Source organism: Psammomys obesus, unplaced genomic scaffold (assembly GCF_907164565.1).
Source record: "Psammomys obesus unplaced genomic scaffold, mPsaObe1.curated_primary_1811, whole genome shotgun sequence".
NCBI classification, from domain to species: Eukaryota; Metazoa; Chordata; class Mammalia; order Rodentia; family Muridae; genus Psammomys; species Psammomys obesus.
The window spans coordinates 33,102,630-33,127,114 of NW_026596079.1; the positions used below are offsets into that span (position 1 = coordinate 33,102,630).

Sequence of the window (24,485 nt, forward strand, 5' to 3'; positions counted from 1 at the left end):
GAAGCATAAGGAAGGCACATACAGATAAGACCCAGTCCTAACCCTCAGAATTTGTAACAAATAAAAAATTAGACAACCTACAGTATAAGATGGAGACATTACAGTCATCAAATGTGAGGATGCAAAAGAGGAACAAACCATAAGCAGACAACTCGGAAAGGCTTCTCAGATGTTAGCATAGAGAATCACACATATAAATACTGGATTATAGTTAACTGCTGGCATTTTCTCTCAACATTTCTAGTCAACCAGTAATAAACACTAGAGTCCCATTTATTCCAAAATAAAAAAAAATGAAACTCATTCATGAGATATTTATTAAAATAACACATTTAGGGAAAAAAATCAATACAATGTATACATCATTACTGAAAACTGTATACCATCATACAAAAAAAGGACTTTATTTTGGGAAATCAATTTCTAATTTATGGCAAGTTTTACTTTCAGAAATAAATCCACAGAAGAACACATTCTAATTCACCCTTAAAGACTGGCATGCTGAGCAAGGAATGTTCTTATTCTTTGTAGAAGTTCCTTCTTTACACTGTCAGGTACCAGCGCTGAAACATAAAAATCAAATGTTAAAGTAAGAAGACTCCAATGATTACATGTCAATTTGACTTGATGTTTTATTAAAGATTACCAATAACAGGCATTTCACAGAACTCTCATGGTTGAATTAAAAAACAAAAAGATAAAGATGTCAGACTTAATATCTAATACTTAAGCACATAGCACATCAATGAGACGCAAGCCAGGGAAATTCTTTAAACTAGATATACACAGGTACATTTGAAAATGCAAAGACATACTGATAAATCGGACTTCAACAAGACTCACAACAAGCAGTCACCCTAGACAGTATGATAGTCAAGGCACAATAGAGTTGAAAAGAATTTTTATTGGGGGGGGGGGGCTTCTTGAGGTGGCAGCTAAATGAATTTACACATGTACAGAACTCAAGAAAGTTTTCATTAAAACAGAGGCTATGAATTTGAAGGGGAGTTGGGTGGGAAGGGCACACGGGAGGGCTACAAGGGAGGAAAGGAAGAGAAAGAAATGTAATTATATTATAATCTCAAAAAAGTGGTCAAATTTAGTGGATACCAATAGGAAATGTGCAAGACATGAGTTATATCCATGGCGAAAATGATGAAGGAGAAATGGGAGAATTTATTGAAATATATGGTGCCTAAACAATGTTAACAGATTAAGAAAAAAAAAATTGAAAAATAAATCAGAAAACTATTGCAAGTATAACCTCATAAAATGAACAAATATCTTTCCAGAGCCATACTTTAAGAAAAAATGTTTTTCAGTTGTAAACAAGCTTTTAAAAAAAGGACCATAGGGTTTTACAGTTCCTTCTCAACAGGAAATTCATATTCTGTAGTAATTTTCAGACATTTATTTTATACTCAGAGGATTTTGATTGTGGCTATGTGTAAAGACATCTATAACTCATCTAATTTAGATGCTTTCACTTCTAAGTCTTAAATATGTATTACCCTGAATTACCAAATTAGACATTCAAGAAGAGAGACTTTCATTTATTTTTAATAAGGAAAGAGATAGTAGGACAATGACTCAGGACTGGAATAAAATGTTGAATTATTAAATATTTAAGTGGAATCAGGCCATATCTAATAAAGTTTATAAATCATAGCTTTGAGTGACATTTCTCCATATAAAAGCTCATGTTAAAAATGATCTGCCTTACCAAACATCAATCTAACACTGCAAACTGAGTGCCAATTTATACCTATTATCTCATTTGTTACTCAAGCCTGCCACACCAGTCAGCTATGCAACTTAAACTGTTACCACATGAAGAACAACTCTACAATTTTGGAAACGATGCTTTTCCTCTAAAAAGCCTGTTTCCTCTGACACAATCTGTGCTCCTTACCTCTGCCTTTTGGAGTGATTTCAGCCACCAAGTCATCAACAGTAACGTGTTCTAGTCCTTTTTCTTTAATTACCTCTTATGCAAAAGCAAAAAACAAATCATATCATTTAAAATCATTATCTGTAAGAAAGATTTTCATAGAGGAAGGGTTAAAATCATGTTTTTAGAGTATAGATTGGTCTTTAAATAAAAAGAGGACACTTTTTTTTAATGAAAATTTATAGCCTCATGAATGTACTAATCTCCAGCTTACACACAGTCTGTTCATACTTCAGCTAAATAACTTAAGCAAACAAATAGCTGTATTAGGGTAGATTAGAACTGGGCACTGTCAAATCTAACTTTTGTGAAAAGCTGGAACCAAACAGAGCTTAGTATAAGCACATTATATTTAACTGTATCAAGGAAGCAAATCTATTATTTGAGGCTACTTTATAACTTTACAGTCAAAATTAAGATGTATAGTTACTGTGCTTTTCTCTTCTCTAGACTGGACCAAAGGAAATGAAGAGGGACAACAATCAACATTTGCTGGAACCCTGCTAGCTGCTTTACAACTTTAAATATCTCATAAAACTCCTATGACAGAGGTAAGGCACCTGAGGCATAAAGATTACTCATTTGTATATAACGGAAAACAAAATTCAGTATTGAAGGTCTGCACGATTTCAGCTTCCTTCTTTTATTAATTCATCACAATGCCTTCTTACATTTAATACAGACACAGTCTATTATATTTACTTGCAGAAAATATTATAACTCATTAAAAATATTTAGAATTTTATACCAAAAGTTGAGCTAGAAAGGGGTTTTAAAAGCACATTTTAAAAGCATGTGCAGTCTCAGCAATAGCTCTCAAAAATGTTAAAAAAAAAGCCTTTGATTGTACATTTTCTGTAGTAAGTTTAACTCCATGACAACACTCACAAACACCACCACACCCATATCTGGCACATCAACCATCAAGTGCTCATCATACTAAGAGAAAGTGTGTCTTCCTGCTAAAGAGAAAGGACTACTAATTTTACAGAAAAACACTGAAGTCCACATTCAGATCCCACAGGAACTTCAGTATTCTTGCTTCACTTTTGCAGAATACACGGAAAATCCCTAAAAATTCAGGAATTAAGTCTAAAAATATCATTGAGAAGAAAACTCTCACCAGAAGACTCAATTTGCATTTGCTTAAAATGACGCTTGAGGATTTACTCTGTAGGAAATGAACTATACTTTCTTATAATGACTCCTAGACCAACCCAGGTCAGAAGCAGCTTATCTAAGTGAAACTGATTACCTTTACAGTGTGCCTTCAACTGATCCTTCCAGCCGCACTCAATTAATTTAGCTCTCAGCAACTCTTTGAGGCTGTTTAAAAAGGAAATGTTTTCAAATTAACTGAAGCAAGATACTGTAAATACGAATGTCTGCAGCAATGTACTTGTACAAACTGATCAACAGAAAACTCCCTCCTTTCCATCCCCAGGCTTTCTGTGGTCTAATCCTGAGTCATTACTTGGTGTTCTGATGTTACACATGCCAAATCTCATACTCCTATATGTTCAGGTTCCAAATCTATTCACTGACTACTGTCTTAAGCTGCCTTGCGTCTCTCCCTGTTTCTACACTGCAGCAATTGGCATGGCTGCTGCAATTTAATTAGCAGGATTTTTTTCTTAATGCTGAAAACATTGCACTAATTAGTGACAACAATAAAATATTTTACTACTTTTGCCACACCCATTTTTGTAAATTCAAAATCCTTAACTGAAATAGTTCAAATGTGTCACATCTTAAACTGATTTTCTTTCCCTGCAAACCACTACTTTTTCAATACCCCAGAGATACATGATGTGACATGTCTATCTTGCTATCTAATTAGGTCTTTCATTTCCAGAGCCAAAACCCAACTTCATATTCTCTCTCACTTTCTCTCCTCTTCAAAATGACAATCTCACTCTTCTGGGTTGCTAGGTTAGAACTTGGGAGTATCGTTCATCTAGTTACATATCCAGTGTATGAGTAAACTCTCTAGTTTGTTTTAAAATGCTTACCTATAATTCAAATGTTTCTCTGCCAAGAGTACCTTAGTTCCAGCCACCAGCTTTCCTTGTCTGAACTTATACCTAACTTTCTACATCTACTATGCCTCTTCCCTTGAACACAACATTCTCCTTAAAATCTTCCAGTTCCTTCCTAATTTACTCAGGATAACATTCTAAAGCTCCCCTACAGACCAAATAAGCTCTGCCTTCTCACCAGCTGTGCTTCTCACTCTATGTCCTCTCCCTTCACTCACTTTTCTTCTGAGGTAGCATATGATTATTTAGGCAAGTTTATCTTACTACTGTGGCTATTGGAACCCCCCCCCTCCCAATTCCTTTATACTCATCTGCTCTCTTATCACATACTTCTGACTAAAAATCACCCTTCCTGAATATCCCATGCTTTACTCTTTCCCTGGCACTCATCACCATGTGATATATTTCACAGTTATGATGTGATTCCTACCATTAACATGTGAATCCCATGAAAGTACACTTCACTACTGTATCCTGGACACCTAACAGAGAATGGCACATGACAATGCATGAATAAAAAATATGGTAATTCTTTAAACACATCCCTTCAACACTATTTGCCCACACGCCAACACAGCATATGGAGGTTTCTCCTTTTCATTTTGAAAAATTACAAAAGCACATCCTCCTTTCCATATTTGCTTCTTTTTACCTTCACCCCATCACCTTTCTAAGTAATGTTTTTTACCATCTATCTTCGTCCCTTCAATCTACATTCACACTGCCAGAATAATCTCCCTACAATGAAAATGTAAACCAGTCACTTCCTTTGCAAAAATCCTTAGTAAGTCCCATTATCCAAACATAAAGACAGCAACATATGCTTTTGCATACCAAGGCTCTTATTTTTCTGCTCCACAACAGAAACATAAGTAAACAACACTATTGTGTCACTCTCCTATAGAGATCTGGACAAAGTTCTTGTAATGTGAAATAGGACCTGGACAAGGCTGATCATAACTTGCCTATTACCTAAGCAAGATGGTAACCAAGTGAGGCTCTTTGCTGAGAAAGGTACTCTGAGCTGGTGGAATGTAAATTTTGAACTGCTAATCTCTGCCACCTGTGGTAGGGCCTGTTTGAGAATAAAGACAACAAAGAGGAAAGCAGAGCTGAGAGAGGAAAAGATAAATCTTGCAACCATTTCCAAGTGCCTAGACTCAATGATGTAAAAAGCATCTTCAGAATTTTAATTAAATGGGCTTAAATACTTCATTGGTTATAACAGTTTTGAAATTTAGTATGTTTCCAATGGACAGAATTCTTACACAAAAATCCTGTGTACTGCTTCAGCCACAAGCTTTCACACTTTCCCTGTATCCTGCAGTTTCAAATCTCTGACTGCATATTCTTTTACTTTTGCCTAGACCATCTTTTCTGCTGATTCCTCCTCTACTCTAGGTGAAATTCTTTTATTATTCAAACCAATCACCTCCAGAAAAAATGGAAGAGATTGTCTTGTTTCTGCATATACACATACCCTTTTGTAAACTTTATTACCCTGCTCTGGTAACCACATTCTCAATCCTTTCTTTGTACTTCCAAATCAGTGCTTTCTTTAAACATGTGCTTCTTAAATTGGGCTTTAAGAGTAGCATTACATAGTGGGTATACAAAGGTATTTCTATCATGGAAATTGGATCACACTGAACACCATAAACTAGTGGGAGTAGGTAGTGGCTATAAGAGCTGGAATCTGAAGATACTTTATGGAATATTAAAATGAAAGGAAGAAGAAAGTCTAGCAGAAAATAGCAACAGCACATGCTGCTCCAGAGCTACAAGCACGAGGTAACTTAACGTAGTTCTATAATAAACCTGGGTAATATTCTCCAGCTGTAGTTATTTGTGGCAATGCTGTCTCTTCTCCTTGTTATTAAGCAGCTTCAGCAGCATTGTTGCTGACCTTTGTATATGACTCTTACAAAGCCTGCAATATGACTCTTACAAAGCTTACAAAGCTGATTCAAACTATTATAGATAGAAACTCTGATAATCTTTACTTTTCTGTAATTCTTTCTAGACAGGTTTTGTCCCTTGACACTTGAAATTTGTCCAACATAATTATTAGAGATGGCAAAACCATGTTTATTAATACGATGTATTACTCACCGTTCTCTTTCTCCAGTTTCTATTAACTTTTGGTTAATCGCTGCTCTCATCTGCGCATCTTTGTTCATCTTGCTAACCTGGACATCAACATGCATTTTGAGATACATAAATTTAGAAAAGGGTTTCTTTCTAAGTCTGTCTAGACAATCATCCTAAGGCACTGAACATCTCAGCAAGGAAAGGATATTGCAAGTATGTTAAATGGTATCATTATTCTTAGTATTATTTATTAATTCAATTCATATTCAATACGCTATTCCCTTCCCTCATAAGCTCTTTATTAATGAGTTTTTAAGGGATTAACTACTATTATAACATGATTCCTAATACTGAGCATATTTAACTCTCAAACTTGCTTTACTAACAAGATATTATTTTACAGATGAGAACACTGAGGCACGGAAATTGGACGGTAAGATAAGAAAAAACAAATCTCAAATTATTCCTTAATTGAGAAAATTCTCCATTTTCATTAAAAGCAGGGAAACCAATGCCAAAATCGGTGTAGGGAAACAAACAAACAAACAAAAAGCAAGGTTACGGGTAAGTTTTGACGACAATTTTGCTATTTAAAAGTTTAAAATAAAATTAGTTAATGTTTTTCTACTTAATGTCACTAACTTGAGACTACTTTTGTGATTTTTCGATCCTGTGTATATGAAAACTTAGAGTGAAAAAGAATTTTCAGAGTTGGACTGGGCAAGAAGCAGGGGAAGAGAAGGTTAATAACTAGGTAATGTTTTACTTCTGTAGTTGGAGCTTAACATTTTCAAAATAACTGCAAAAGTTTAGTCAGTACCATACCAAGAATAGCAAAACTTCACCTCGACTTGGCCCCTAAAATCACGGAGAGTGACCTTGGGCAAGTGACTTAATTCCTAAAGGCCTCAGTTTTCTCACTGGTAAAACAAGGGCGCTAGGGGATCCCTCCCACTTCTGACATTCTTTGGGAAAAGGAAACACGGCCGAGACAGCTGGAGAGGCGGAGGGGAGGAGCCAGAAAACAAAGCGAGGACTGGCTCCAGGCCAACTCCAGCAGCACGCCCTGTCGGAGAGCCCTACAGGCCCGCGAGCGCGGGTCGGGGAAGCTAACTAAAGACAGCACATCGAAAGGAGCCTGGGCTGGGCCCGGGTCCCGGCCCTGAGGACCACGGGCATAGCTCACCACCATCACCGCGGGCGAGGGCCGTCCCTTCCCAGCGACGAAATGACCCTTGCGCTGGCGACCGTTACCTACCACACTCTTCGGCTGCCCGGACTTAGACCCTCAGTAGCTCGGGCACCTAAGCACACAGAAAGCTAGAACACGCATTTCCGGGGCGGGATCTGGCCGCCCTGCCTATAAATGTGAGAATTCAACTAGCGCGGGCCGCCTTCTGGTCGCTCAGCCCTCTGGGTAGGGAAGTCCAGAGCGTTTTATGCGGGAGGGTGTTCGGTTATGAGAAAACTACATTTCCCAGCATACAACAGAGCCTGCTTTCTGGTGGACACTACATTTCCCAGAATAGAGTTGGCCCCGCAGAGTTCTCTTGGGTGGGAACCGTGCCGCTTCCCAGCCTCAGTTCCTGGAGTGAAGCGCGAACCTTTCAACAAGAGCTTTATTGATTCTCTTGCTGGGATCCGGGAACGCGATGGAGGCGGCCAATTGCTCCCTGCGGGTGAAGAGACCCCTACTGGATCCCCGCTTCGAGGGCTACAAGCTGTCTCTCGAGCCGCTGCCCTGCTACCAGCTGGAGCTTGATGCAGGTGGGATCGGCGGCGTCCTCTCGCACCCGGTTCCTTTCCGTTTAGGCTGCCATTGCGCGACCCTGTCTCTCTGGTTGGCCAGGTACGCTGGCCTTCCTCTGGGTGCATCCTGCCGGGCTGCACCCAGAGCGGCGGTCCCTGGAAAACGGTGCCCACGCGGCGACCTGGGGATGCGCCTGTTCCCTCCGCGCCTTAGTCGCGGGACCGTGGGCCAACCCAGGCGTCCGCAGCTCAGGCTCGGAAGTTCCCCGCCCGGACACTTCAGGCCCACGTTGTACTGATGGCTCGGGTTGTCCTTCATTCCCGAAGCACCTTTTGTAAACGTGTTCGCTGAGAGGCCACACCTCCTTGGAAAATCCCCAGCTACTTTTCCTTCTGACGCAGAATCATTTCTTTGGAGAGAAATTTTCCCACGTTCAGTTAGCAGTTTCAGGTACCCAGGTCCGGACACACATAACAACGCTACACTTTATCGAGGGAAAGTAATTTAGAGCAGTTACTACTGCTTACTGCTACTACTCATTTGTAACTGGGCAGAGTCTCTTGTCCATTTTACTACGTTAGAAACTGAAGTTTTGTTAACGAAAGGGCACAAAGACTTATGTATTTAAATACATGTCTCCTATACAGGTTTTCCGTGGGTGGCACTTTGAGAAACACTGATCCAAGAGGTATTAGACGTTTGAGCATCAAGCAAATGTTATCTGTCTGTCTATCTATCTATCTATCTATCTATCTATCTATCTATCTATCTATCCATCCTTCCAACTAGGGAGTGTACGTTCTTGACTGTCCTGGCCCTAGCTTTGTAGAGCAGCCTGTCCCTGAACTCACAGACATCCATCTGCCTCTGCCACCTTAGTAATAAGACTAAATGTGTATGGCACCAAGCAGCCCAACAAATGCCTGTTTTTGTTTGTTTGTTTTGTTTTAATTTGTTTAATCGATTTAGAAGTAATTGTGGGCCTGTTTTGGGTTGCATTACAATGATTACATGATTGGTATGAAACAGTTCATAAGTGCCTAACAAATCATAATCCTCCCAGGAATTCTAGTTGCAGCATGGGCAAGTACTGATAGGGATGTGAACAAAATGTAATGGCATAACTCCCGTGGAGATCTGGGAAAGCTTCCTGGAGGAGTTGATAACTAAGTTGAGTTGTGAAGGTTAGGCAGGTTGCTATTGGCTGGTGTAGGAGGAGAGGAGCTTCCTTCTTTTTCTTGGGCATTTTTGTTGTTTTTATCTCTTTGTCAATAAATGATCCTACCGTGTTCAGTTAGCTAATTCATTGGAAACAAACACAAAGTGACAAACTTAAGGGCTAAAAACAAGGTGCTGTTGCTCTCAGATATGCAGATCAACTGGTCCTCCTCTCAGTGCTCATTCCAGCATCGATGCTCAGTTAGGGGCTGGTAGAGGCAGTTCTAGTCCTCTGTATTGTTCCCTAGCTATTGTGAACAGAGCAACAATGAACATGGGTGTTCAAGGATCTCAGTGGTAGGATAAAGAACCCTTTGGGTATATGCCCAGAAGTGGCATAGCTAGGTCATATGGTAGTTTTAAGTTTTGAAGAAACCTCCATATTCATTTCCATAATGGCTACAACTAGTTTAAATTTCCACCAGTTGTGAATAAAGGCTCACCAGTAATTCTCTTATTTCTTATAGCCTGTCTCACTGGGATGACACTAAATCTCAAAGTAGTGTCAATTTGCTTTTTCCTGATTGCTGAGGAGGTGAAACACTTTAAAGTTGTGCCCGTGTGGGCATGTGTCCGTGTGTGTGTGTGTGTGTGTGTGTGTGTGTTTCTGTTGAGGGCTGTATGTTCATTACATTAGCCTTATTTGTTGATTAGCAGTTTTTTGTTTGATTTAATTTTGTGTGTGTGTTTTAATTTTTGTAGGTGTTTTTTTGTATAGTTATTAACCTTTTGTCTGAAGTATGACTGATAACAATTTTGTCTTATTCTGTAGTCTGTTTTACTCTGTTAATAGTTTCTTTGCTGTACACACATTTTAATTTTATGTCATTGTATTTATTAATTCCTGTGACTATTTCCTGTGCTGATGAAGTCCTGTTCAAAAGTTTTTGTCTATACCTTATCTTGAAGTGTATTCTTATTGATTTCTTGTAGCCATTTCAATGTTTCAGATTTTAGTAAGACCTTTGATGTAATTTGAAACCCAGAGTAGGAGATGTGGATTTAATTTAATTCTGCAAGTAGATAGCAAGTTTGTCAGCATCATTTGTTAAGTGAGCTGTTTGTTTTTCTAGCTATGTTTTTGACACCTTTGTGAAAGATTAGGTGGTCATAGCTGTGGGGATTGATTTTTGGTCTTTCACCTGTTCATTTGTTCCATGGGTCTGACTTTGTGTTGGGGTCATTCTGTTTTTGTTATGATGGCTGTAGAATAAGGTCAGGTATTTGATACCTCCACTAGTATTGCTGCTTAGAATTGCTTTGATTATTTGTGGTCTGATGCATTTCCATGTGAACTTTTGGATTAGTTCTTCTACGTCTATGGAGATTGCCATAGATGCAATTTTTAATGCAAACTTGAAAAGGATTACATTGAATCTATGGAATAATTTTGCTAGTATAGCCATTCTTACCATAATTAAGTCATCCATCCCATGATCATGGAAGGTCTTTTCATCATCTAATAGCATCTTTGATTTATTTATTTACCTTTAGTATCTTAAAGTTTTCATTGTAGAGGTCTTTCACTTTCATGGTAAGGTTTAGTTCTAGGTTGGTTGGTTCTTTTTTCTTTTGGTCTTTCAAAATAGTGAATGGAATGTTTTATTTATTTCTCAGCAAATTCATTATTGGTATATATGAAAGCTATTGAATATTGATTTGTATTCTGCAGATTTACTGAAGGTTTTTATTTGATCTGAGAGTTTCCTGGTAGTGTCTATAGGGTCTTTACCTATAGAATCATGTCACCCATGAGTGGACATAATTTTGATTTTTCCTGTTTGTATTCCTTTTATTTTATTTTCTTAGTACTCCAGACTTCAAGAACCATATTAAATAAGATAGAAAGAGTAGGTACTCTTGTTTCTTCTTCATTTTAGAAGAAATGCTCTCTTTTTTTCCCCATTTTGTTTATAATGTGGGTTATAGGTTTGTTACTTATTATTTTTAATAGTTCATCTATTCCTAATTTCTTTAGGACTTTTGTCATGAAGACATAATGAACTTAGTCTAATGCCTTTTCTGAGTGTATCAAGACGATCATAGATCATCTTATGTTTACTTACATAGTATATTACATATTTTGATTGAGTATATGAATATAGGATATTTCTGTACTCTTATAGTCTTAATTTTTCCCCCTAGGATATACTTCAGTTACTTGGAAATGTTAAGATCATTGGGCCTTTTAACCAATCATTTTACGATTGGTTAAGCTGGTTTGTAATACTGCTCAGGCTACAACAAACTATTCAAACTGAGGGTAGCCTTTCACATGTATTCCAGCCACTAACCCCAAATTAGGACATTTTCCCATGCTACTTGTTCATCTTAGTGATTTCCCAGCCTTGTGTGAGTTAGTAAGTTTGGTAATATAGCCATTTTTACAATATCATTTTATCCAGTCATGATCATGGAAGGTCTTTCCATCATCTAATATCCTCTTTAATTTATTGCTACTACTATTATTTATTATTATTGTTGTTTAATATCTTAAAGTTTTCACTGTAGAAGTCTTTCACTTTTTTGGAAAGGTTTATTTCTAGGTTGGTTCCGCATTGTTTCTTCTAATCCTTGCTGTGGGTCTTACTCAGTCTTTGGCCAGAGTTACTTTCATCAAACTCAGGCATGCTTTGCTGTGCTGAGTGCGTGATTGAGCCCTTTTGTCCATCTCCAGTATTGTGTCTTTGAGCTCTTCCCTTCTCTGCTTCCCTGTGTAAGGAACCATGGCCACATTGGTTTTATCAGAATTTCAGGGCTTTATCTTTAAGTGAGGGACCTTGCTGTCTTCCATCTCGCTTATCTTGTCCTGTGGTCTGGAAGCTTTTCAAGACTGCAAGGTGAGGCATAGTGGCCTGACCCTCTTTGTGTCCTGTGTCTGAAGGATCTTTAGCTTTAGTTGCCTGTGTATAGTTCTTGGAAACTTTATTTTATTTAATTTTGTGTGATTTATCTTAGTGGTTGTTTTGATGAAAGATAACTGGTTCTGTTATTCCATCTTGATTGGAAATAAATGTTGTTCAAGATATATTTTAAATGAACTGGAAACAGTTGGCAATGTCTGACAAGGGTGTGTGGAATGGAAGAGGACCCAACTTTGTAAAGATGTTTGAGAAGTGCAGGGAGACTGTTAGTTATTCATTTAGTGTCACAACTAAAAGGAAAGAAGTGTTATTTTGCTCATGGCCTCAAAGTTAGTTTTGCAATCAATGTTCTTTGTGCCCCTTACTTACATACATATTAGATTATTTATTACTTCATCAGTCAAGAGTTAAAATACAAGGGATTTCATGTGGTTCAGCATAATAGTATATTTCAAAAGCCAAGAAACAGTAGTGAGTGGCTGTTGTTAATTCAGGAGTGAGGCCTGCAGTTTCTCAGCAATATCTGCCCAAAGCCAATTGCAATCAATGCCTGGCCTGTAGTAGATTGTCAAACCATAGTGATTTTTGAGGGTCCATTGGGGGTAAGAGTTATAAAGATATTTTTACAAAGATTTAGGAGAGATCTCCTTCTGGGATCCTGAGTTCTCTATAAAGAAACTCATGACTGTCGTAGTAATGTTTATTTATAGTGAATGGTAACTTTAAATAATAAAACACCAAGTGTTGGCATCACTGTAAAAGTGTTCTTCACCAGTTTCTCAGATCCTCGAGAGAGGAGAGAGTATAGCCATCCTGGGCCCCTCTTCTTGGGGTGAGCAGGCTTTTCAGAAGAGTTCTCTTGGTTTTTTAAGCACTGCCTTTAACTGAAAACTGCTTTCTTCCTTTTCTACTCTTTGTACTTAAGGAGATTGGCATGATAAATGCAGTTACCACTCTTCATTGCTCACTTGGGGCCAGCAAGGTAGCCTTTTTCTGTGAATTAAAAGGTTTATAAAATAATCACCACCCTGTATGACCATGTTGGCTTTTTTATTCTACTGACGTGAGTCATCTTGTAGAAATCCATCAAACAAGCCCAGCTCTATATATGTTTGTGAGTAGTGTTTTAGTGAGGCAACATGTTAAGAAACTTATGTTTTTTTAGGGTTACCCAGGGCTGTCTATCTAAAGATGATAAAAAACCATACTTGGCTTATTGTCTAATATCATTACTGCCTTGTGCTATATGTTCATAATGCTTCCTGTATTATTAAGTTTCATCCACATAGTGGTGCTAGAAAACCAACAATCGATTCCTGTTTCTCTCTTATTTAGTAAAGTATATATTTTTAATTATTCCTTATAAAATAAATACTTCCTTATACTAAAGACCACTAAAGGTGGTTAGTTGTAATTGTCATTTGGATACAATCTGGAATCACCTGAGAAGGAAGTCTCAGTAAGGAGTAGATTGGTTAAATTCACCTGTGTGGGATTTTTTTCTCTTCAGTTAATTGAGATGGGAAGGCATACATTGAATGCATTGGCACCATTTAATGGGTTAGGCCCTGGCATGAGTGACGGGGATAGATGAGTATAGCACTAAGTGTGCCCTAGCAGTGACCTGGTCATCTGGAATTGTGACACAAATAAATACCCTTTATTCTCTAAGTTGCTTTTGTCAGGGTTTATCACAGTAACAGGAAAGAAAACTAGGGCAGCTGGTATGAATGCTTGTTTTTTCTTTTTCTTTTTTTTTTTTTTTTGCTTAGAAGGGATGCTATTTAAAGGCGTAGTTCTTCAATTAATTCTTCCTTTTTGTAAATTTTGGCTTAATTTTGGAAAGCTTTTGTTAATCTCCTGAAATATGAGATTCAGTCTCTTTTATATATTCTTAGAATATTTGTGTTTTTTATATATCAGTTTAATTTTATAAAATTCATTATACAACATGTGATTGACTAGTGCTGCTGTGTTGTGTTTGAGGGATGGGATTATTTATTTATTATTTTGAAACAAGTTCTCACTGTATAAGCCCTAGCTGGCTTGAAACTTGCTGGCCTCTGATTCACAGAGATCCATGTGCTTCTGCCTTCCAAGTACTGGGATTTAAGGTGTGCACCATCACACCTGGCCCATTATCCTTTTTCCTGCAAGATCAAGTTCTCAGAAGGTGTGTTCTCATTTTGTATCACTAATGTCATTGGTGTCTGTTAGAAGATTTGCTAAATAAGTGAGTGAATAAATAGCAAGTCAGGATTCAGTGCAGGGAACACCAACAGCACAGGCTTTAAGGTCTAAATGGGACTTCATGAAACTGAAAAGCTTCTGTAAAGCAAAGGATACTGTCCTCAGAACAAAACGACAGCCTACAGATTGGGAAAAGATCTTCACCAACCCTATATCTGACAGAGAGCTAATATCCAGTATATATAAAGAACTAAAGAAGTTAAACAGCAAAAAATCAAGTAATCCAATTAAAAAATGGGGTACTGAGCTAAACAGAATTCTCTGCAGAAGAATATCTAATGGCAGAGAAACACTTTAAAAAATGCTCAACCTCATTAGCCATCAGGGAAATGCAAATCAAAATGACCCTAAGATTTGATTTGACCTAAGATGGTGTAAGGTGTTACACCCATCAGAATGGCTAAGATCAAAAACTCAAGTGACAACACATGCTGGAGAGGTTGTGGAGAAAGGGGAACCCTCCTCCACTGCTGGTGGGAATGTAAACTTGTACAACCACTCTGGAAATCAATCTGGCACTTTCTCAGACAACTAGGAATAGTGCTTCCTCAAGATCCAGCCATACCACTCCTAGGCATATATCCAAAAGATTCTCAAGTACACAATAAGGACATTTGCTCAACCATGTTCATAGCAGCCTTATTTGTAATAGCCAGAAGCTGGAAACAGCCCAGATGCCCCTCAGTGGAGGAATGGATGCACAAATTGTGGTATATCTACACAATGGAATATTACTCAGCAATAAAAAACAAGGAAATCATGAAATTTTCAGGTAAATGGTGGGATCTGGAAAAGATCATCCTGAGTGAGCTATCCCAGAAGCAGAAAGATGCACACGGTATATATAGACATGTAATATAGGATAAACCTACTAAATCTGTACACCTAAAGAAACTAATCAAGAGGGAGGACTCTGGCTAAAATGCTCAATTCCTATCCAGAAAGGCAAAGAGGCTGGACATCAGAAGAAGGAGAAAAGAGGGAACAAGTCAGGAGCCTGACACAGAGGGCCTCTGAAAAGCTCTGGCCTGCAGACTATCAGTGTAGATACTGAGACTTATGGGCAACCTTCGGGCAGAGTGCAGGGAATCTTAGGAAAGAAGTGGGAAACAATAAGATCTGGAGAGGACAGGAACACCATAAGGAGAGCAACAGAACCAAAAAATCTGAGCACAGGCGTCTTTCCTGAGACTGATACTCCAATCAAGGACTATGCATGAAGATAACCTAAGACCCCTGCACAGATGTAGCCCATGGCAGTTCAGTATCCAAGTGGTTTCCATTGCAATAGGAACAGGGACTGTCTCTGACATGAACTGATTGGCCTGCTCTTTAATTACCTCCCCCTGAGGGGGAAGCAGCATTACCAGACCACAGAAGAAGACAAGGCAGCCACTCCTGATGAGACCTAATTGACTAGGATCAGAAGGAAGGAAAAGATGTCCTCCTCTATCAGTGGACTTGGGGAGGGGCATGCATGCAGATGGTGGAAGAAGGGAGGGATTGGGATGGGAGGAGGGAGGGAACCACGGGGGGGGGGGGGATACAAAGTGAGTAAAGTGTAATTAATAAAGAAAAAAAATAAAAAAAAAAAAGAAAATAGGAAATGTGGGGCTGGAGAGGCAGCTCTGCAGGTGAGAGCATGTGTTCTTTTTGCAGAGGGTTCAGAACCTAAGTGGTGGCTTACAAGCATTTGTAACCCAAGTCCAAAGGATCAGATGCCTTTCTGTCACAGTAGGCAGCAGGCATATAAGTGACACACATTCATTCATGCACATAAACATACACAAAATAAAGATGAAAAAGAAAATAACAAAGTGGTATGTTGTTCTGGGTAGTTTTTATTGTCAACGTGACATAATTAAGAGTTACCCAAAGAGGGCGTCTCAATTGTGATATTGCTCAGATCAGATTGGCCTGTGGCCTTCTATGTGAGGAATTGTCTTTATTGTTGATTGATGTAGGAAGGCCCAGCCCACGGTGGACAGTGCCACCTCTGATGGTTTATAAGAAAGCTGGCTGAACACAAGTCAAAAGAAGCCATCCAGTAAGCAACAACATTCTTCTGGGCTTTCTGCTTCAATTCCTGCTTGAGTTTCTGTCCTGACTTCTGTGACCTGGATGCCAAAGCTGGAATTAACCCTTTCCTCTCTGAGGTTGCTTTTGGTCATGGAGTTTATCACAGCAATAGAATGCAACCTAAAGCAATGCATAAAGACAAAAATAGTGCAATGAGAATAGGATTAAAGTGGTTTTTATAATCAGGTAACATGTAGGCTCAGTGCAGTGTACTTAATATTTGCTGGTACAACTGAAATTAATTGTACAACATGAGTAGTGCAAGAGTTCCTAACTGCACAGAAAGACAGGACTGTGAGGCAGAGACCATATTTGTCCAATTTAGAATTAGAAAAACAGCTAATGTTTTAGTTGAGAGAGCCCTGTTCTGTACATAGAAAATCTTGTGTATGTCTTAGCTATGATATATTTTATTCTATATAATTGGCAAAGATGAAATGTGATGTTGAAGTCACTGTTTATGTTTACATATAATTTTTAAGTGTATAATTGTATAATAAATATAGCTTCTGCAGCTGGCATTGCCTTGTTTCTGTCCCCTGTAGGCAGGCATGCTGTAAGAAGGAAGGATCTGAGAAGCAAGTTTTGGTGATTGTGTTTATAGTTATATATACATATAGATATATGTCAAAATATATGTATATATTTGTTTTTCAGCTGTGGCAGAAGTAAAACTTCGGGATGACCAGTATACATTGGAGCATATGCATGCTTTTGGAATGTATAATTACTTGCACTATGATGTCTGGTATCAAGACAGTGTCTACTACATTGATAACCTTGGAAGAATTATGAATTTAACAGTGATGCTGGTAAGAAAAACATGCAGAGTATAAAGACAGAGCTCATCCTGTTCTGTTTGGTCTTTCCTCTCTTTGGAATTTGATGTCCAGACAGTCAATGTACACATACCTTTGGAATGTGGAAACCTGTTATCAAGCTGTATAAGGCTCCCTTTCTGCTTACATCAGTTGTAGCTTTTATTCTTTTTCTTGTTTTTTTGTCCCTGTACCCAACCATTTACACCTGTGTGTGGTATATCCTTAGTGTAATAATGGATTTCTTTCTTCCTTGTTTAGAGTTTACTTAAACTATGTTAACACTTAGGTTTGGCTGTTTGAGTTGTTTTTTTTAGCATTTTGAAATTATCCTTTTTTTCCTAAAGGTCTTGAATAATTTTTTTGCCTTGAAATCTTGTTTGTCTGTTATTAATATAGTCATATTTGACTTAAAAACTAATATTCTGGCAAGGGAGAAATCTCAGTAAAGTGATTGTCTCTTCTGTATCTAGAGCCCACGTCAACAGTCCTGTTGTGGTAGAACTCACTTGTAATCTCAGCCCTGAGAAGTCAGAGCTGAGCATGCCGCTGAATTGTAAAGGTGAACAGTGTCTGCAGAACACCACAGAGACTGAGCTCCATGAGCACACAAACACATGTGCACCTGCACAAGTACACACACAGGTGCACACACAAAGTGGTCCTCTTTGTTCTTTGACTTTATCAACAATTTTACCTGAAAGGGCTACAGTGTGTCTCATAAATATCTAGTAGTCAATTTTTCTCAAAAGTCAACTCTTTGTTTCATTGACTCTTGATTTTTGTGTTGTTGTTTTTTTTTTTTTTTTTTGTTTCTTTTCTTGTTTGTTTCTATTTTACTGATTTCAGTAATTGGTTATTGATTTTGAGTTCTGTAATTATTTCTGCTGTCTACTCCTTTTAGCCATGATTTCTTTTTGTTATAGAGCTTTCAGATGTGCTGGTAAGTTCTAGTATGAGGTTCCTCTAATTTTTTGTTTGTTTGTTTATTTTTGTTTTTTGAGATAGGGTTTCTCTGTGTAGCCCTGGCTGTCCTAAACTCACTTTGTAGACCAGGCTGGCCTCAAACTCACAGATATCCACTGCCTGACTCTTCCTCCCAGGGTACTGGGATCACAGGCGTGCACCACTGCACCTGGCTCTCTATTTGTTTTTTGTTGTTGTTTTAATTTTTTTTTTTTTTTAATGTAGGCATTTAGTGCTGTAAATTTGCCTCTTAGAACTACCTTCTTTGGGTCCCTTAAGTTTGGATATGTTATGTATTCATTTATCTAAATTAACAAAATTAGAAATGAAAATAGTAATACAGCAACAGATACCGAGGAAATATATAGAATCGTAAAGACATACTTTAAAAAACCTATACTCTATCAAATTGGAAAATCTAAAAGAAACTGATAATTTTCTCAATACATGTTACTTACCAAAGTTACATCAAGACCAGATAAGGAATTTAAATACACCTGCAATCCCTAGTGAAATAGAAGCAGTGATTAACACCCCCCACCACCAAAAAACGAGAGTAAATCCAGGACTAGATGGTTTTAGCACAGACTTTCAAACAAGAATTAATGCCAATATTCCTCAAATTATTCCACAACATAGAAACAGCAGGAATATTGCCCAGTTCATTTTATGAGGCCACAGTTATCCTGGTACAGAAACCACATAAAGAGCCAACAAAGAAAGAGAGTTACAGGTCAATTTTCCTTATGAACATAAATAAAAAAATACTCAAGAAAACGCTTGCAAACCGAATCCAAGAACACATCAAAAATATCATCTATCATGATCAAGTAGGTGTCAAGAGATGCAGGGATGGTTAAGCATCCATAAATTGATAAATGTAATCTACCAGATAAAGAAACTGAAAGATAGAAGTGACATCATCATCTCATTAGATGCAGAAAAGGTCTTGGACAAAATCCAACACCCCTTCACCATAGAAGTTCTGAGAAGATTAGGGATTCTAGGGAAATACCTCAACATATGAAAGGTAGTTTACATGATCATAGCAGTTTTATTCTTAATAGCCAGAAACTGGAAACAACCTAGATGTCTCTTAACAGATAAATAGATAGAAAAAATATGGTACATTTATACAAAGATTTACTACTCAGCTATTAAAAACAAAGACATCATTAGCCATAAAGTACAGGATAATCATGCTAACATCCAGAGACCCAAAGAAGCCAAGGAGGGCCTAAGGGAGATCACTTGAATCTCATTCAGAAGAGGAAGTAAAATAGACATCTGAAGTAGATGGAAGGAGAGAGATGTGTGGGTGATGGGGTGGAGAGGGTATTTCGGGGTGGTGATCAGGTGTTCAGAAAGTAGGGGAGGGAGAATGGAGGCGAGGATCTGGAGATAGAGCAGAAATAGGTGGGGTAGCATCTCTGGGACAGGTGAGGCCCATGGGAGACTAAGGGGTGACCCTAGTTGAGATTCCTAACAGCACGGGATATGGAACCTGAAATTGTCACCTCCTGTAGCCAGGTGGGACTTCCAATGGAGGGAGGGGAACACCAACCTACCTATAAAACCTTCAACCCAAAATTTGTTCTGCATACAAGAAATGTAGGGATAAAGATGGAGCAGAGCTTGAAGGAATGGCAAACCAATGGCTAGTCCAATTTGAAACCCACCCCATGGGAGAGAGCCAGTGCCTGACACTACTAATGATACTCTGCTATGCTTGCAGACAGGAGCCTAGCATAACTGTCCTCTTACAGGCTTCATCTAGCAGTTGAAAAAACAGATGCAGAGACCCAAGGCCAAGCAGTGGGCTGAGCTTGGGAAGTACTGTGGAAGAGAGGGAGGAAGGATTGAGGGAGCCTGACACATAAAGGAAACTACAATAAGATCTACAGAATAAACTAATGTGGATTCAAGGGGACTCACAAACTGGAGACCAACCAAAGAGCATGCATGGACTAGACCTAAACCTCCTACACAAATGCCTATCACATTTGTCCTTCTGAATGAGCATTGAGCATCTTCCCTATGGTCTTCCTTGTTGTTTAACTTCTTTAGGAGTACAGATTTTAGTGTGTTATCCTGTATTATATTGCTAATATCTACTTATGAGTGAGTGCATACCATGTGTATCTTTCTGCTTCTGGGATACCTCACTCATGATTTTTTCTAGTTCCCATCATTTGCCTGCAAATTTCATGATTTCCTTATTTTTAATAGCTGGGTCATATTCCATTGTGTAAATGTATCACAATTTTTGTATCCATTCCTCTGTTGAGGGACATCTAGGTTGTTTCCAGCTTCTGACTACTAGGAATAGAGCTACTATGAACATGGTTGAGCATATGTCCTTGTTATATGGTTGAGCATGTTTTGGATATATGCCTAGGAGTAGTATAGCTGAATCTTGAGGTAGCACTATTCCCAATTTTCTGAGAAAGTGCCAAATTGATTTCCAACTAATCCCTGGGCCCCTGCAGAGACTGATACCCCAAGCAAGGACAATGCATGGAGAGAACCTAAAACTCCTTCTTAGATGTAGCTCATAGACTCAGTCTCCAAGTGGGTTCCTAATAAGGGGATCAGGGACTTTCTCTGGCATGAACTCAGTGTCTGGCTCTTTGATTATTTGGGGGAGGGGTGCAGCCTTGCCAAGCCACAGAGGAAGACAATGCAACCAGTCCTGATGAGACCTGATAGACTAGGGTCAGAGGGAAGGGGAGGAGGACCTCCTCCATCAGTGGACTAGGGAAAGGGCATTGGAGGAGAAGAGGGAGGGTGGGTAGGATTAGGAGAAGATGAGGGAGGGGTCTGCAGCGGGGATACAAAGTGAATAAATTGTAATGGATACAAAGATGAATTTTAAAAATGCCTCTATAATATCAAGCTGAAGCAAGCCTGTAAGGTGTTAGTTAGTGATTGATGGGAGAGGGCCCAGCCCGTTGAGTGTGGTGCCATCCCTGGGCTGGTGGTCTTGAATCTGATAAGAAATCAAAATTAGTAAGCTAATAGGCAGCATTCTTCTTTGGCCTTTATATCAGATCTTGCCTCCATGTTTCTGCCCTGCTTGAGTTCCTGTCCTGATTGCCTTTGATAATAAACCAATATGGAAGCATAAGCCAATAAACCCTTTCCTTCCCAAGTTGCTTTGTTTATGGTGTTTCATCATAGCAATAGTAACCCTAAATAGGACAAGGGCTAGTATTTCAAAATATATAAGAACTGAAAAAAAAATTAGATATCAAGAAAACAAATAACACAGTTATAAATGGGATATAGATCTAAACTGAATTCTAAACTGAATAAATAAAATTATTTATTATTTATTACAATTTATTCACTTTGTATCCCGGCTATGGCCTGGTCTCCTCCCTTGTCTCCTCCCAATCCCACACTCCCTCCCTCTTCTCCCCCTATGCCCCTATCCTAGTACACTGACAGGTGAGGTCATCCTCCCCTTTTATTTGACTCTAGCCTATCAGGTCTCATCAGGACTGGTTGCATTGTCTTCCTCTGTGGCTTGGCAAGGCTTCACCGCTGCCCCTCCCCAGGGGGAAGTGATCAGAGAGCCTGCCACCAATTTCATGCCTGAGATAGCCTCTGCTCTCCTTACTGGGGAACTCACTTGGAGACTGAGTCTATGGGCTACATCTGAGCAGGGGCTTTAGGTCCTCTCCATGCATGGTCCTTGGTTGTGGTATCAGTCTTTGCAGTGGCCCCAGGGCCCAGTGTTTTGTTTTGTTTTGTTTTGGCTCTGTTGGTTTCCTTTTGGAGCTCCTGTCTCCTCCAGGTCTTTCTATCTCTCCCTTTCATAAAATTCCATGCATTCTGCCCAAAGTTTGGCTATGAGTCTCAGCTTCTGCTTCAGTACCTTGATCAATAGAGTCTGTCAGAGGCCCTCTGTGATAGGCTCCTGCCTGTTCCCTGTGTACTCCTGCTTCTCATGTCTATCAATTTGCCCTTCAAGTAGAAACTCAAATTGCTGAGAAACATTTAAAGAAATTTTCCCCATCTTTCACCATTAAGAAAATGCAAATTGAAACTGCTTTGAGATGTCCAGTGTCGAATGGCCAAAATCAGTAAAATAATAACAGCTTATGTTGGTGAGGATGTGGAGTGAGGGAAGCACTCATCCATGAGGATGAGGAGTCCAAACTACAGCCACTATAAAAATCACTGTGGCAGTTCCTCAGGAAGATGTGAATCTATCTGAAGATTTATGTATACCACTCTTTAGCATATACCCAAAGAATGCTTCATCTTATCTACCACAAGGATACTTGCCCAACCATTTTCATTGCTGCTCTGTTCACAATAGCCACAATTGGAAACAACTTAGATGTCCCTCAACAAAATTGATTTAAAAATGAGATACATTTTCACAGTTTAAAAAAAAAAAATGAAATCATTAGTTTCACAGGTAAAGGAATGGGACTTGAAAATAATCATCCTTAGTGAGGTATTCCAAACAAAGAAAGACAAATATGGTATGTATTTGCTTATGTGTAGATAGTAGCTGTTAAGTCAATTATAACCAAGCTATAGTCCAAACAACCAGAGGTTAGGTATGCAGTAAAGGACTAGGAGAGACAGATAGATCTCCTTCAAAATGGGAAATAGGATAGATAGTTATGTATAGATGGTGGAGGCTGGAATGGGAGGATCAAGCTGGGAGAAAAGAGCGTCATGAGTGAAGGAATACTGGGAGAGACAGCTAAAATGAAGGGGCGTTTGAGGGTAGTTGGTAAACCTAATACAGTAGAAGTTTCTTAAAATATGCATAGGTCTATGGAGGTGAGCTAACTAAATTCACCAAATACTGGGAGACACAAAGCCCCAACTGGCCATCTCTTGTCACCAAATGATGCTTCTAGTACTGGAATTGGGTTATATATAAATGAGTTGTTAGTGAAAGCAGTCCTATGGGAATCCTCAAACAACCCAGGCTTTTGCTAAGACTATAGATGGCTCTCCCCAAACTGAAGGAAAGTCCCCATTGCTGCAGACAATACCTATAGAATTCATTGAAGATGGAGAAGGGGAACTGGTGCCCAACTGTAATCTTCACCCTATGTGCTAATGTCTTTTGTATAGGAAAGTACTTTCTACGCTGCAAATGGAGAAACAAACATTAATAGAGCCACAGACCCTTTGATCTACAATGGTGTTCTGCCTGTATGATATGCTAGGGCAATGGTGACACAAAGCTTGTGGGAGTAGCCAACCAATGTCTTATTGGATTTAAGGCCCAGTTCATGAGACTGAACCCATACCTGATACTGCTTGGGTGACTAAGAACCAGAGACTAGATAGCCTCAGCTCTGGGACTGAGGATAAAACCAAATACTGTTGTCCTAAAAAAATAAATTAAAAAAAAAAAACATGTAATCATAAAATGATTCCTAATGACATTCTGTTATACTCACAGATCAATGCCTTGCTCACAGCCATCATCACAGAAACTTCCTCCTGCAGCAAATGGAAGCAAACACAGAGACCCACGGTTAGACATTACACATACACACAAAGAACTTGGAACACACAGCCCTAAAAGGGATGTCTCCATACTATCCTTCCCCTTAGTTCTCAGGGTTCCCTGTGGAAGAGGAGAGCCACAGGGCATGGAGGATACTAAGAAAACAAGACTAAATTAACATGAGCAGAATTCACATGAACTCACAGAGACAGCATGCACTGGGCAAGTATAGGCTACACTGAACTGTATCAGGTCATTCATATTTATGTAATATATTTATATGTAATATAATATATTATGATTTATAATTGTAAATATAATGTAATATATATATATACACACATATATACACATACATATATATTACATTATATTATATGGCTTCTAGTTTTGTGTTTTTATGGATTCCTGAGTACAAACGACAGGGTTTCTCTTTTCTTGTGCCTTCCCTTGGGCTTTTTTTCTTTTGTTTGTTTTGTTCATTTAATGTGTTGGTTTTTGTTTTATCTTATTATATTTCTTTTATTGTTATACCTTAGCAGCTTGGTTGTCTTCTAATGAGAAACAGAAAGGGAGTGGATCTGGATGTGAGGGGAGGTAATGAGGAACTAGGAGGAGAAGAGGGAGTGGACATTGTAATAATCAGGATATATTCTGTGAGAAGAAAAATCTACTTCTAATAAAAGGAAAATTAATGAATATTAAAATAAATAAATAGCTAGTTCTTCAGTGTTTTTACCCAGTATGACAGTCTTTTAGTTAGATGGCTTATATTCACATTTAATTATCTTCAGTTTTATGTTGTCCTCCCCCAAATTTGCACTCTGATTCCTTGTATTTCAGTGTGTTTCTCTTCTTACCTCTAAGAGGAAAGCAAGCCTGAAAACCTTAGTCAATGTTTTTCATTAACCCATTTCTTCAAAAATTTGTGTGTGTGTGTGTGTGTGTGTGTGTGTGTGTGTGTGTGTGTGTGT

General features: G+C 38.6%; 2 protein-coding genes across 5 annotated transcripts in view; one reads left to right on the forward strand and one right to left on the reverse strand.

Moving 5' to 3' along the window:
• Positions 1 to 300: 300 nt before the first annotated feature.
• On the reverse strand, positions 301 to 7,409 carry Eny2 (ENY2 transcription and export complex 2 subunit). Of its 2 annotated transcripts, none has more exons than XM_055626523.1 (5): positions 7,340 to 7,409; positions 6,103 to 6,179; positions 3,207 to 3,277; positions 1,913 to 1,987; positions 301 to 563 (listed from the first exon to the last, which is right to left on the reverse strand). In XM_055626523.1, exons 2-5 carry the CDS (start codon positions 6,168 to 6,170, stop codon positions 487 to 489), a joined length of 291 nt encoding a protein of 96 aa, XP_055482498.1. In that variant the 5' UTR covers positions 6,171 to 6,179; positions 7,340 to 7,409; the 3' UTR covers positions 301 to 486. The 2 variants fall into 2 exon arrangements, with proteins under 2 accessions (XP_055482498.1, XP_055482497.1); XM_055626522.1 differs by having other exon boundaries at positions 7,268 to 7,409.
• A 218-nt stretch (positions 7,410 to 7,627) lies between these two features.
• Positions 7,628 to 24,485, forward strand: part of Nudcd1 (NudC domain containing 1) — a 58,256-nt gene continuing 41,398 nt past the window's right edge. For all 3 annotated transcript variants that reach the window (XM_055626702.1, XM_055626704.1, XM_055626703.1), the window contains exons 1-2: positions 7,628 to 7,848; positions 16,900 to 17,054. In XM_055626702.1, coding sequence (XP_055482677.1) covers positions 7,734 to 7,848; positions 16,900 to 17,054 — 270 coding nt within the window. In that variant the 5' untranslated portion in view covers positions 7,628 to 7,733. The remainder of the gene's footprint in view (positions 7,849 to 16,899; positions 17,055 to 24,485) is intronic.

Bases quoted from the DNA above. Each gene is read 5' to 3' on its own strand.
- Eny2 (XM_055626522.1), bottom strand. The intron at 3,278-6,102 runs GTGAGTAATACA...CTTTTTAAACAG, and splicing joins GAAACTGGAGAAAGAGAACG to CCTCAAAGAGTTGCTGAGAG. The intron at 564-1,912 runs GTAAGGAGCACA...TTTATGTTTCAG, and splicing joins AATCACTCCAAAAGGCAGAG to CGCTGGTACCTGACAGTGTA.